We start from the raw sequence: 14,517 nt of genomic DNA on the forward strand, positions 1-14,517 counted from the left end.
TCTGAAGACTGGCTCTGGACCCATCCTTACATGGCTGTCATTGGTTAGCAGAGTAGCCCCTAGGTACCTAATCTCCAAATGTACAACCTCACCCTCTTTAGGCCCCATTTGTAAATAAAACAAGCATTCTTCAAAAAGCACCTATTTCCTCCTTTCCTTTTCACCTTGCCCTACCTGTCTACAGACTGCCTCACTGCATTTCACTTATATTACTTCTTGCAGAGTTAACCCTTTGGGCTTAATTCTCTTGCAGAGACAGACATGGGGCTTCAGGCCACTTTTTGTGACACTCGGTACAGTTCAAGATCAGTCTTTCTATAGATCTCATAAACTGACAGCTGTAAGGTTTTCATAGCCACAGTTTTTAACCATAGGTTGTTTCTTGAAAATTATCCAAGGACTGTCTTTGTGCATATTAAAAAAACGGTTTGCTATGTTCTTCATTCCACCAAAAAGCCCACATAAAAATTCCATGAATTACCAGATGGATAGTTAAAGTGGGGCCAGCCACTGCTTTTTATTTCACAAATCTTTATAACATTGTAATTTTTGCAATGTAATCCTGGTTATAAATACAAATTTTGGGATAAGAGGCTGGAGAGCAGCCTTGCAGAAAGACATCCAGGGGTTTGGGTTGATGGCAAGGTGACTATCAGCCAACAGTGTGCCCTGGCAGCCAAAAGGGCCAACTGTGTCCTGGGGTGCATCAAGCCAGCATAGCTAGCCGGTCGAAGGGGGTGATTGTCCCACTCTGCACTGCACTGGTGCAGCTCTTCCTCGAGTACTGTGTGCAGTTTTGGGCACCTCGATATAAGAAGGGCAACAGACTATTAGAGTGTGTCCAGAGGAGGGTGGCCAAGATGGTGAAAGGCTTTGAGGGCAAGACTTACGAGGAGCCGCTGGGGTTACTTGGTTTGTTCAGCTTGGAGAAGAGAAGGCTGAGGGGTGACCTCATTGCAGTCTACAACTTCCTCAATGGGGCAGCAGAGGAGGAGGTGCTGACCTCCTTTCTGTGGTGACCAGCAGTAGGACATGAGGAAATGGAATGAAGCTGCATCAGGGGAAGTTCGGATTAGGCATCAGGAAAAGACTCTCCACTGAGAGGGTGGTCGATCACTGGAACAGGCTCCCCAGGGAAATGGTCACAGCACCAAGCCTGTCAGAATTCAAGGAGCATCTGGACAACACTCATAGTCATATGGTTTAGTTTTAGGTAGACCTGCAAGGAGCAGGGAGTTGGACTCAATGATCTTGATGACTCCCTTCCAACTTGAGATATTCTGATTCTATTCTTGGGTCTTCTCAAAAATTAAGGTATCTGCGGAATATTTTCTTCAAAATTGTTTAAGATTAATTATTATTTTATGCATGGTACATACAGTATATTGTACATAAAATGTTAACATAAATTATATAGTAAGGGAACCAAGGGAGTGTCTTTATTTTTTATAAACACTAATATGACTTTCATAAATTCAGAACATACAGTTGTTTTGAGGAATCATCTATGATGAGTTACATCTATGTGTAGTGGTAGAAGGTCTTTACTCCTGGTTTAAAATTAATAATGTAATAAATAAGATTGACCGTTACTTAGACTGCAAAAGCTTAATTTAGCTTATTCCAGACTGAATAGTGAAACTCCACAAGCCTTGATTCTACTAATTGTACTGGTGTTTCTAAAATTATATTTTAGGAGCAGTTAGCAAGTGAGAGCATGAAGTTGAAGCAACTTGAGGACAAAAACAACCAAAAGGAAAGGAAGTTTATATCTATTATTTCCAACCAAGAAGATAAAATACGAACTCTGAAAAGCAGATTGAAAGAATTAAATGAAGCACAAAAGGGTGTACAGATGCCAACATATAAAAAGGAGGTAAGAGAAGCAACCAAGTAAAAATAAAATTAAAAAAACCAAACATTTGTAAATTATTGCTTCTTTCAAACATACTAATGTACAAATTATTCTAAGAAACTCGTTCTAAATTTCAGCATTATATAATTACTAGGAAATGGTTAAAGTATATAAAGCACACAGGGAACACCAAACTATTAAATACATATTGGTTGGTTTCTGTGTTAATTATTTTATGTTATGCCATTAAAATTGTAGTATTTGGGAAAACTCTAGGTTAGCATTTCTGTTTTATAATTTTCAGTTGGAATTTTTCACCAAGATTGACTTTATTTTTTTCACTTTTATGCCACCCTATTTTTGTATAGAGTAGCATCCAGAGTGCTGTTCTGTCCTTGTGGGATAGCTAGAGTGCAGTCATCGATGTGAACCTAACCATGTAAACATCTTTTAGCTAGCTAATTTAAAGTGAAGTAGGTAAGGGTAGGAGCAGAGCAACACATAACTTGTTGCTATTAGACTTCCCAAGCATTACTTAAATTACTGTGGCAAGCATTTGCAACCCATGTTGCTAGGTATAAGGCAGCTGAAATGTGTCTACAGGAGCTGCAGCTGCACTTTAGAGCAAGACAAGATAAACCTGTAGGCTATGGGTCTGTGATTATAAACAATGTCTCATTGAAATCAGCTGATTCGGCAGACATATGATCAAGTTCTGTGTCTGATTTGGAGTACATATGTACTACGCAGGCCATCTGGTAATGTAGATCTAGTGGAACTGCAGCTTAATGACTGGTTATTATAAAAACTTTCCTTAATGCCTGGCAGATTTAAAACTATGTAATACTAGAGTGAACCACAAGGTGGTAGTCAATGTTAATAACTTATTTAAAAACCTGCTAGAACTCTTGATTTACTAGCTTGTGATATGTTCGTTGAAAATTTCAGTGAATAATTTGATTTTTAAGAGCTAAAATAGCTGAATACCTCACTAACAAGCTTATACACAATACAATCTTACCTTATATATGATTGAAAAAGAATTACAGTCAAGCAATAGTCTTAGAACCAGTTTCCTTTCAAGGGAGGATAAGCAGAGGAATGCCACACTGAGTTGCTAAGTCAAATTAAAAATAGGAATTCACACAAAGACTAAAAAACTGCTTTTGTCATTTTGTGAATGTTTTGAAAGCTTGCAGAAGGACGAGGTGAAGGATCCCATGACATTTTTATTCATATCAGGGTGAAGAGCAAAATTAATATGCTAACCTATGATCAATATTTTCATATTTTACTTTAAGGTGAAAAGTAAGAAAGTTGTTCCAGATAAGCCTGAATTATCTCTAGGGTTCTCTGGTATTTCTCCTATGCCTGAAAGGTAAATACTCTTGCAGCATTATTAAAATTATTTTAAATTGTCTTTTCTGCTATTAAATAAGACTAGCTACTTCCCTCTTTTCCACACAGTACCTTAAAAAGTGGTAGGGGGGTGGGGCGGGGCAAAGCACCAGAGGTCAAACAGCTGGTCTGGGAAGCCAGCAAATATATGGCATCATAGCTGGGGCTTTGCAAGTACGTAGGGATAAGTTGGGAGGAAGAAAAACAGCCACTTGGTTCAGGAGGAGGTTAAACTCTGTGGGAAACTGCAGTGGATGTTAATGCTGGGTTTTGGGTAAGCATTAACTCCCTAGCATTAACTCTCTTCAGAACAGGAATGTACAACCATAATGGATTAACTGATGGCAGCACAGCAGAGGGGCCTGCTGCGCTGCCAGGAGGAGGTCTTATAGTCAACATGAAGAAATAATTCTTGGCCTGATCCATCCTAAATGAGAGAGTTTGGAAACAGGTTTATCTGTAAGCTGAAGCCAGCCAGCCCTTGCTATGACCAAGGGACTAAAAACAATATATTTCCTAAGCAAGTATTCCTTCTTCTGCCAGTGTTTTGGGAAAAATATTGACCAAAGCCTTAGGTTTGCGTTTTTCACAGGATAGGCAGTAATACCACTTTTAACAATTTTGCTGAGGTCAGGTAGAAGATTCTCTAAAGTGAGACTAGGAGAGTATTAAGGAAAAGTATCTTAAATTCTTGCTGTCTTATTCTCTTGCCTAGTGGCCATCTGCTTTTGGCCGCTCTCAGACATAGGCTAGGTGAACTCCGCAGATCTTTAGTCTGACTCGCTACTGCTTTATGACAAGAAAGAGGAAGTAAGACTGTGATGTGATAAAGACTTTTTTGTCTTTACTGATTTATATCTAAAAAATGAAAAACCTTTACCTGTCTTCTGTCTCCCTCCTCTCAAATAGCTCCCTTACTTTACTGTTTTCTTGGAAACAGGTATGTGACTGTTAAGATTACTGGTAATCTTACACTAGTAAGATAATAGTATCACAAACGTCTGGCAAATAAAGATTGATTCATCTTATCATGTGTGTATTTTAAAGCTCAGATTAGAAACTTGTGTTAAGAGTCTTTTTAAATTTCTTACTTACCAAAACATCTGAAAAACGGTCAGAACGTGTTAACAGTAGCAACTCTAACGCCTTCTGTAGATTCCCCCCCCCCGAATGAGATACAAATAGACATTTGTGTCTTCAAAAAGAGAAGCACAGCAGAGGTAGGAGCACAGCTCATGACACTTCTGATTGCTATATGAATAAGCAGTAAAAAGGAAAACAATTCACTAGATTAAAGAAAAACCCCTTTTGAGCTCTTCTGATACAAAGAGGCAAAAGAGAACACAAATCCAGTTTGCCACCCACTTCACCTTTTCATCCTTGAAGTTCATTTTATAAAATCCATTATACTGTGCTTAAAAATATAAATACACAGTTCATCAAAATTTCACAATGGAATTTTATAGATGCATCAATAACTGAATAACATAGTGCCTTTGGGCAAATAGAACTCACACTGGCACAAAGAACTTTTTTTACCGTTCTCAGTATGGATAACTGAATATTGGATGTGCATATGATGCTCTGGAAAATACATAATGAAAAAAATCCCTCAAAATAAACGGAAAAGTCATGTGATGTTGTATAAATCGGAGAAGGAACGAATTCACGAGCCCCACTCCAAAATGTCAAGTAGGCAGAGAAGGAAGGAGCAGTAACAAATGGCTCGTGTGTTCCTTCTCCTACAAAGTCTGAAGCGCACAGAAAACAATGGAAAACAATTAATGCTCACAGCAGCAGCATCTTATTTTCCCTAGAATGAGATGGGAACAGTACCCTTGTAAAAGATAAGCTGTTCCACAAAATACCTGAGGGAACTGAAAGAAATGTAAAGGCTGGATTTTTTGGGGGGAACTCCTTGCAGAGTCAGGCCTCGACTGTGTGTGTGTGCGCGCGCGTGCGCGTGATAGGACTAAACAGCTCTTTGACAACTTTTTTTTCCCTTTCTGCTTGCTTTTACTAAGGAGAACAAAAATATGTACATGTATATATATGTTGAGGAACAAGGTATCCAAGAAAAATAGCTTACGCTATTGTTTTTCTCTGGTTTGTGGGTGTGACTAGATTAAAGGTCACAACAAGCTGGATTGGTTGACTTTTTAATTTACAATTTTGATCTTCCAGGGAGAATCTGGAGACTATTTTCCAGGACATGAAAAAAGAGTGTCATCGAATACGTATGCTAGCCAGAGAACAAACAGACCAACTGAGTAAATTTAAGATAAAGCCAGAACCTGAAACTGGTAATATCATACTTAAGCTCTTATTGTGATTCAACTGTTTGAAAGCTTTGCTTTATATTTGAAAATACTGTAAATTACACATACATAGAAGTACTTCCACTGTTTACCATCTGCCTTTTTCAAGTCTGTTCACATGGTGCTCAGTATTTCACCAAGAAAACACACCGCCAGTTTTGGCATTCTATGACGAATGCTCCAAATCACATGCTATAAAAGACAGTCATCACATCAATGGCTCTTGTAATTGTTTTGTCCCTTGGAGTGAGAGGCAGGCACTTACTACATGTGATACCCCATCATACTGTGTGAATGACAGCACTTGCTTGCTTTTAATTTAGCTGTCAGTTCAAAAGATGTCTGTTATGAATGTCTCTAGCCCCATATCTGTTAGAGGAAAACTGCCGGACTGAGGAGAGTCAGAGGACTTATTTTCTAGACTTCCTTGTGCAGACTTTTGAATACTGTTTTGTTACATGGGACAAGAGCTTAATCCAACGCTTCCTGAAAACAAAAGAAAGGCTTGATTTTTGTTACAACTGGAAGAGATCCTGAATGTCGGGTTCTGCTAATGCTTACATTTAATATAATGTAAGCTGCTACGGGTATTCCCTACTAGCTTTTCTTAATAGTAGGATCAAACTCTGAAGTAATTTCAAAAGAACACCTGCCAAACATGCATGGTTGAAGCAAAAGACGCTGATTTCAGCACTTGCTTCTCATTTAGGTTATACCGTTACTGAAGTTTTGTTACACAAAGTCCTAATGTGTAGCTTGTGGCTTCAATTCACTATGTCTGAACTGTATTGTTATATTCTGATTGTGCACTATTAAACCTCATTATTTGAGGGTGGGAGTTTTGAGGGATGAGTGCTTGGTAATTTATTTCAGAATGGATTTGTTTTCCTTAAATAAGTGCCTAACTCAACTGTGTGAATAACTGTACATGATACAGATTTAATCTGCTTGATTTCTGTTACTTCTGTGGTCCACATTACTACAATATCTGAGTGATGTCAGAAGGCTGCTGTACAGTATATGTGTACTGAAGTTATTCTCTCACCTGATTAGGAGTAACCACATATATTATAACCATATGTATATTATTAGCAAAAAATTGTTAATAAAGTACAAAAAAATGAAGGGGGAATTCACAAAACAAAGGGAGAATATGGTCCCACTTCTGAATAGTTATGCAGTTTAAATATTTACCTGATTTGGAAACCAATGGGAGTTTGGTACCTGAATACCTTCTAAAATTGCGCTCATGGCGCCTAGCATGTTCTTGGCACTGTGTGAAATGGGTTTGGTTCCAGCTTTTATTTCTGCCAGAACACTTCAGTAAATATATGCAAGTATGTGTTAAGAGTATGGGACAACATAATTTTCAATAAAATGAAAATGTTTATAGCCACATATCAAAGAGAAATAGAATTATTAGAACATAATTATTTCCTTTTATTTCTGTTCTGATAGTTTTTGTGTAGGAGCTAATGTTTGTGAAAGAGAACTATGCCTCAAACTGATTTCAAAGAGAAAAAGGTTAAAAAGCCAAGAAGGAAGATCAAAAACCTCTCGGGAAAATTACCCCAACACCACACCCTTAATAACTATACTTTGGTGGACGATTTAATGTTTTCTTCATTCTTTCTTCACAGAAATACAGTTTTCCATGCCGATACAGTGTACTGATAAAACTGATGAACAAGCAGAAGAGCTTTTTAAGCCTCGGGTTATAAAGGATATAAATAGAGGTGCATCATGCATCACATCTATCACACCAAGAGGAGTGGGCCAAGATGAGGACAACAACTCTGTAGAATCACTTTCTAAATTTAATGTCAAGTTTCCACCTACAGACAATGACTCTGCTTTCTTGCAGAGCACTCAGGAAAAACCAACAGTTCCTTGTACTGGTATAGCTGAAAACATGCTTCAAGATCATCATTTTAACCTGGAGCACAGAGACCGAGCTCTTAACCTCAGTAAATTGGAATCTAACTCATTTGAAGCTCATGGAGTTGATCTCATGACCTCAGCTTTACAAAGCTTAACTACTGTTGACAAAACAAACCCCCCAAATCATGCAAACATGCCCATAGAAAGTACCTGTGACAAAGCATGTTTAAAAACAACAGATACTGGTTTCACGTTTGTACCTAATCACACAAACCAGGGTGTATCTGAAGTAATTTTTTCTTCTTCGGAAGCTGCTGGGACAACCGTCAGAGGTCCTCATCAGGTATCCTTCTATAAATACCATACATTTCAAAAAATGGTAATGATTCAGACAACCGTGTTGCAAAGATCTTTGAGACAGGGTTCATATATTCTGTGAAGGATTTAATCGGTCTTTTTTAAAGATGATATCCCTTGTCAGTTTTTCTTCCTGATACTGAAGTACGTGTACAAGGCACTTTACCAGTGAAAGGGCAGGAATTTAAGCAGATGTAAGCCCTGGATATGCTTGCACAAATTTCAGTTCATTTAGATATTAATTGCTTCTATATCTATTTCAAAGCTGTCATTAATCATAAATTTCCCCCTAGATTGCATTTTTTCTACCCTTGATCTCAGTTGAATAGGGCACATAATTGTTTTAATTGTTTTTAATGTACAGCAGAGAATATGACAAATGGACTAATTAAAAAGCTGAACATATAAATATTTAATTGTGGAAGAAGTATCTGCTTTTTATCTCGATGTGAGGTATAAAGGGCACTCTGTTCCTCCCCTCTAAGAAAACGTAAAATTTTTCTTCATAGTTTAAGCAGTCAAGGAGGAGAGCATTTTTTATTTCAAATGAAGGGAAGTCCACTATAATACTTTATTTTAGGTTTACGTAGGTACTTTGGGCTTGCATTTCACTTACAGCTACCTGAAGTTCATGAGAGCTTGTGAAAGCAAGGCCCAGTTGCTGTAATGCAGAAAAACATTTCAGCAGGTTCTGACAATCACGTCTCTGAAGACTTTGGTGCTTTTGTGTAGCATCCTGTCTCAGTTGAAATTGCTGGTAAAATTATTATGGACCTTTTAAACAGATGTTTTAATGTTTCTGTGGCTTTTCTCATACCTTGTGAGAGGACAGCTTTTCAAGAATAGGCAAATAGTGATATTTAGGAATTCTGTGAGGGTGGATTTGGCATATTTTTACTATTTACGTTGATGTGGTTTTGTGTTCTTTGCTAATGACAAGGTACCTGCAGCAGAAAAGCTTTACCTCTCAATTTGACCACTGCATGACATGAAAAACTAGCATTCAGAAAACGTCTGTAGGACTTGATAGCTTTGATGTTTTCTTCTCCTGCAACGTACCCAGTCTATTTTGATTTTCTATTGCAAACCAGTTTTACACTAAAAGTTTTAAAGCATGGGAAGTTTGCTGTTCATCATTGTATTTTAAACTATAAGCCTGATTTTTCAAAATGTATTTTAAATATCTATTTGTAATGTAGAAGATCTTAATTCATACCAGCTTACTAATCACAGTTTTTATTGTGCTTTATTTTTCATTAGATCTTCAGTTAAAGTTGTGACTGAGTTAAACAAATGAAACCATTTATTATTGTCACTGGTAGAAATTCCTGTGGAGCTGTGAAGCATTTGCTCCGTTGCTTGTTACTATCCTCTTTTTCTTTATTCCCTCTCCAGCTTGTTCTTTTACTAGTTAGTCTGTGTATTCCTTTTTCAATAGATGGCACCCTGCATTGTATATTTCAGCAAGTGAAACAGCTGGTATGTGATTATAAATTGATAGGGAAGTATGCAGCTTAAAAAGTAGAGAAGAATTGCGGTTGAATAGCAGTAAGCCTTTGGTTTGATCGTTGCTATTTCTGCAAAAAAAAAAAAAAGGAAATTTATTTTGGAGCCAACATTCAAAATGTAAATTATCTACTTTGTGGAGAAAATGTAATAATGCTAACACTTGGAGAAAAGAAAGGCAATGGTGAATGTTTCAGGATTTGTAAGTCATATCTACAATAGCACTTTAGAACATCCAGGACATCGATTAAAATGTTGTATCTTATCCAGAAGCTTGTTTGAAAAAAAGCCAATATTACTTTAGAAAAATATTCAACTGTGTATATCAGTATATTTAAACATGCATCACCTTTATCCAGCTGCCTTCAAACAAGGTTTTTAAGTATTTTTCCCAGTGAATTGGACTCAGCTTTAGAGTTTTTTCTAGCTGTTAATTGTGCTAAAGATTTAATTTCCAGATAATATATATGTTAATTAAAATACTAATGTTTTTTAAAAGTCACTTGCATACTTTCTACTGTATTAACCTTAGCAAAATTTATGCATAGACTTGTTCCTAGTATTTTTACCGCTTTTCTAAGGGGTAGTTACACTGCTTATGGCTTCCCTCATCCCTGCCACTGGTGAAGCTCCAATAAGGAGGAATTATATACCTGATTTTTTTTTCCTAGTGTAGATAAAACTTGCAAGTATTTACTACATATGTTAACTTATAAAATGGAAAACCCCATAAATGCAATAGATTTGGCAACAGTAAGTTCTTGGAACTGCTCTCAGTTGCTGTAATAAATTTAGCTCTTTCCTTCTATGTGGATACTAAATGTGAAAACTCAGTACTGTTTTCTTAGGATGTAACTTTTTAAAAAAACATGTGACTGAAAAGAGCAGCAGATTAAAATAAACGTGGATATTAGTGGACCTAGGATGTTACAGACTGCATTTAAGTGAGGCTTGCATATAGATGCATGTGTTTATTGGTATTCACAGTTTGAGGGGGTTGTTTCCACCAGAAGTATTTCTAAGAATGTTCATGATTTTAAAAGCAAATCAATAGTCTATTGATCTTAATCTTAACATTAATGTTTTTGAAATGGAACATCTGCTCAAATATATCCCTATTCTGAAAAGCATATTAAGCACATGCTAAAGACTCAAAGAAAGAAATGGAAGTTAAGTGCCTGCCTCAGTGGGTTGCCGGATGAGTATCTGCCCTTGTTGTGCTTCCAAGATTAGAAAGCTTACTATGGCCTTCGTGGGGTTTTTACAGTACTATTTTATGTTTTTTTCAAATGGTACTTTACATCATAAGATATTAGAAACAAGTAATTCTAAACACATTTCCGTAGGGATGTTTAAGTGTGTCAGTGTCTAGATAGATTTAATATGCAATTTACACCAGCAACATACAATAAGTAGACTCTGAGCTGAAAAAAAGTGGTGTGATTGCACTTAATTACTAATTAGTCAATTTAATTATATGGATTGCTGACCATAATGAAAGACAGTAAATCTGCTATTGCTATCTGATAAGCAAAACACTGTTTAAACAGGGAATGGACAGGAAATTGACTCGAAGAAGTGTAGCTGGTTTAAAAAGGTTTAATGACTATGAAAGCCATGTTAGTTGTACAGGGAGTTACCGTGGGAGGAGTAAACAATAGATTCTAACTATTTGGCATGATGAAATTTGAATAAGAGCTGAAAATTAAAACTCTTGGGTAAGTAACGATAGCAGGAAATTTAAAACTTCTAAAGCAACTACTTTCTGAAGTATTCTTGCTTGCCTTTCCATGTGTGAGCGAAGCAAGAGAGAAGAAAACTGAGCCAAAAAAACTGTAGGGTGCTCTCCTCTTCTAGGTTCCATCCCCACGTACAGCTCATACCAGCTTGCTGCCATTCTGTCTACTTTGCAGTCACAGCAGTATGCATTCAGTTTTCAGTTTACTCAAAACCTAATGGTCCTGGCCATATAACGTAACTATGTATTTTATATTGTGTTGCTAATACTAAAGTAATGAAAATTTTTAACTTTACTTGGAAAACTGATAGAAGACTTTTTGATTCCTAGTTGGTATGACACGAAATAATTAGTGTACACTCTGACTTAAAGTATGTATCAGGCTGAAGTCCCTTGAACTCCAGTGTCTCGTAAACAGACTTGCTGGCTTTAAACTAACTCGCTCAAGGACCAAGAGCAGCACAGCTGCTGAACCGAATTCAGCATAACGCACAGAATTGCCTGAATGCCTGGATAGATATTCAGATGGTCCCATTGAGTTTGATGCTGTCATGGCAGAAGGAATCCCAAAACAGATTATTTGAGACACATTTACACTAAAAGGCAGTCAGAGCAAGTAACTTAAGCCATAAGACATTCCTCTAGTAATTCTGTAAGTAAACTGAAAACTAGTTGTGTGTCAATAAGAATAGAAATAAAATATGGTTCATATTAACTCTGTACAAGCAACATTTTATTCTAAGCTGAAAATGTGTTTTCTTATTTCTGTTAAATTGATATTAGGTACTATGGCTTGTACAGTAAAATTCTGAAATGTGAGGTTAAAGAAAAGCCTTCTTATGTATCAGACTGATATTACAGACTTTTGGTCATAGCAGTATTTATCATGAGCAGATATGAAGGCATTTTACATGTTTGCAAGGATAGCATGTTTATAGAACTTCAAAAAAATCGAAGCCCTATCTTGCTTTCCTTAAATGAGAACTCTCTAGTTAATGTCTCTGGCCAGGCAGGTGTAAATGACATGTCGTTTAAAGAGGCAGGTTATTTTTTTTATATAAATATAAACCACAGCATAACATAAACCACATCAATAATCATTTTCTGTTTCTTTTAGCTCGTTTGGCAGCCTCAAGACAATGATTTGCTGGCACAAGCTTATACAGACTCTGAACTGAATCAGTGTGGAATATGTGAATTCTGTCGAGAAGTTTTCCCACCATCTAAAACATCTAAGGAAGATTTTCTTCGGCATCTGAATTCCCACTTTAAAGTACAGTCTTAATGTATGAGAATTCAATGGATCACTGTTTTTGCATACATTTGATTTTTTGTATTCAATAGATGTGCTAAGAATGTAAGAATTAAGACTTCTTGTAACAAGAACTCATGACTGAAATTGTTTGTCAGATAAGCACATTTTTAATTGTCCTTTGACAATATAAAATGAAACTGTAAGTCACTCAGTACTGTAACTCACATTATTGCTTGTTATGCTTCAATATTACCTTTGAGAGTGATGTTAAACACCTTACCTTTTTCCCTTTTCTTGGGTTTGGCTGTTTGTTTGGGTTTTTTTCAATTAATCATTGCCTGAATAGGCCCAAAGTCATTATTACATTTATAGGTGTAGACTTGCAGGATTAATGTCTTAATCTGGCTGGGGAAATTGGTGTAATGCTAGGATTTTTTTCTCAATATCCAGTGATGTGATTATGTTCTCCCTGAAGTAAACAGGAAGAGAAGTAGGCTCTCATCTTACTTTGTTATAAAATTTCCAATTTTAACTTACAATAATGAACCTCGTAATTCAGATTCTTGTAAAATCATCACAGTAACTGAATGCCAGGTGTGCCAAAATTGGGATAGGCTTGTTCACTAGTAACATAAATGAAGGGTTGACTTTCCCAGATGAATTGTTTACTAGAGGGAGTGATCAAACACAGCACATAACTGACGCTTTTGCTAAAATGTAACAGTAGCACTTTTACGGATATCTGTTAAGTGTTATTAAAAAAAAATTATTTTGTTCAGGTACCTTTCTAGTATTAATAATTAGTAAAAATATTTCATGGAAAATTTTATATTAATGTGAAGGATAAAGGGAGAAAAGGCTAAACTCTCCCTAAACCTAAGAATAGCAAATTTCCCATTCCTTCTGGTCTGCCATGAAGGATTGCTCAAGTCTGTTACAGCCTAGAAAGGAAAGGGGGAAACCTAATCCCCCAAATCTCAGTGACTTCGTTTTTAACCTGAATGGCTTTCTCAATGGAATTTAAATTTGTGTTCAGCTGAAACATTGCATTCTGATGAAGTTTGCACATTTTCTGCATTTATTGGGATCAACTTAAAAAGTGTGGGGGGGGTGTTAAGTAATATAATGACATAGGGTGACTTGGAGCTTTTTGCATTTGAACTGAATATAGGTTTTTAGTCCTTATATTCGATAATTAGCATTAATATTTTCATAGCAAAGCACAACAGTTTCTCTTTTTAATGACTTGTTCGCGGGTGACCAATTTAGGGAAGAATTAACACCTGCATAATTTTTAGAAATGGATTTTTCTGCAATTATTTTGTCTATTTTAAACCTCTCATGTTTGTGACTGGCTGTCAACAGTGTACTGTAATAAACAGCAGCGCTCGGTGCATGCCTGCTACGTGACCTGGAGAAAGAGTTTGTTACTATGACCAGCTCTAAACCCCCGCCGGCGCCCGGCGCTGAGGAGGATGCGTTCATCCCTGGACTCGCCGTGCGGCGTGTGAAGTACCTCCCTAGAGAGCACGGCTGGGGGTGGTTCCCGGGAGAGTCACAAGTTCCAGGATTGGGAGGAGAGAAGGGGATTCGCACATCTCCAGCCAGCCCGACACAAACCCGACTTGTCCTCTCAACCGTGAAATTGGAGCTCAGGAGCTCACGTTATTAAGAGCTGAACAAACTGCGAGTCACCTTTAAAGAAAATAAAGTCATCTGTTCCTTCCCGCCGCCCATGCGGGGACGCGGTTTCCCGGTGAGCTCCTCTGCTGGCAGGGAGGGAGCCCCGCGCCGAGCCCGCGGCCGGGGGCGGCGGGGGCACACGCTTGCCCAAAGCCTCCTCGCCCCGCAGAACCTTCCCGCTCCCGCTGTGAGAGCCCCTGCCTAGCGCGGCGTCTAAGGAAGCCGTTTCATTTTGCGTGCTTTTGTGTGCTACAGCTGCCTGAGGGGGCCCGGATGGGCTCACCGATCAGACCGCTGCGAGGGGCGCCGGCCTGGGTTACAAACAAATACATCTGACGCTAAGCAGTTGTGACCGACTTGAAGTAGGAGGTGAGTGCGGTCCCTGAGTGGGCCCCACTCGTACAGCTTTCCTTGAGGAGGCTGCTGCTGCCAGCAGGGACATCTGCTTTATTACACTCACCGGGGGGGGGGGGGGGGGGGGGCTCGGTGTCCCTCCGCTCCCCCTTCCACAGAAGCTCAGCTCAGC

The 14,517-nt window shown here is 37.9% G+C and overlaps 1 protein-coding gene across 2 annotated transcripts in view; it reads left to right on the forward strand.

The window, feature by feature from the left end:
* TANK (TRAF family member associated NFKB activator) overlaps positions 1 to 13,718 on the forward strand; it is a 29,862-nt gene extending 16,144 nt beyond the window's left edge. For both annotated transcript variants that reach the window (XM_075093297.1, XM_075093298.1), the window contains 5 exons: positions 1,697 to 1,876; positions 3,157 to 3,233; positions 5,438 to 5,556; positions 7,212 to 7,795; positions 12,171 to 13,718. In XM_075093297.1, the coding sequence (XP_074949398.1) occupies positions 1,697 to 1,876; positions 3,157 to 3,233; positions 5,438 to 5,556; positions 7,212 to 7,795; positions 12,171 to 12,338 (1,128 nt within the window). In that variant the 3' untranslated portion in view covers positions 12,339 to 13,718. The remainder of the gene's footprint in view (positions 1 to 1,696; positions 1,877 to 3,156; positions 3,234 to 5,437; positions 5,557 to 7,211; positions 7,796 to 12,170) is intronic.
* The last annotated feature ends 799 nt before the right edge of the window (positions 13,719 to 14,517 follow it).

Source organism: Phalacrocorax aristotelis, chromosome 5 (assembly GCF_949628215.1).
Source record: "Phalacrocorax aristotelis chromosome 5, bGulAri2.1, whole genome shotgun sequence".
Lineage (NCBI taxonomy): Eukaryota > Metazoa > Chordata > Aves > Suliformes > Phalacrocoracidae > Phalacrocorax > Phalacrocorax aristotelis.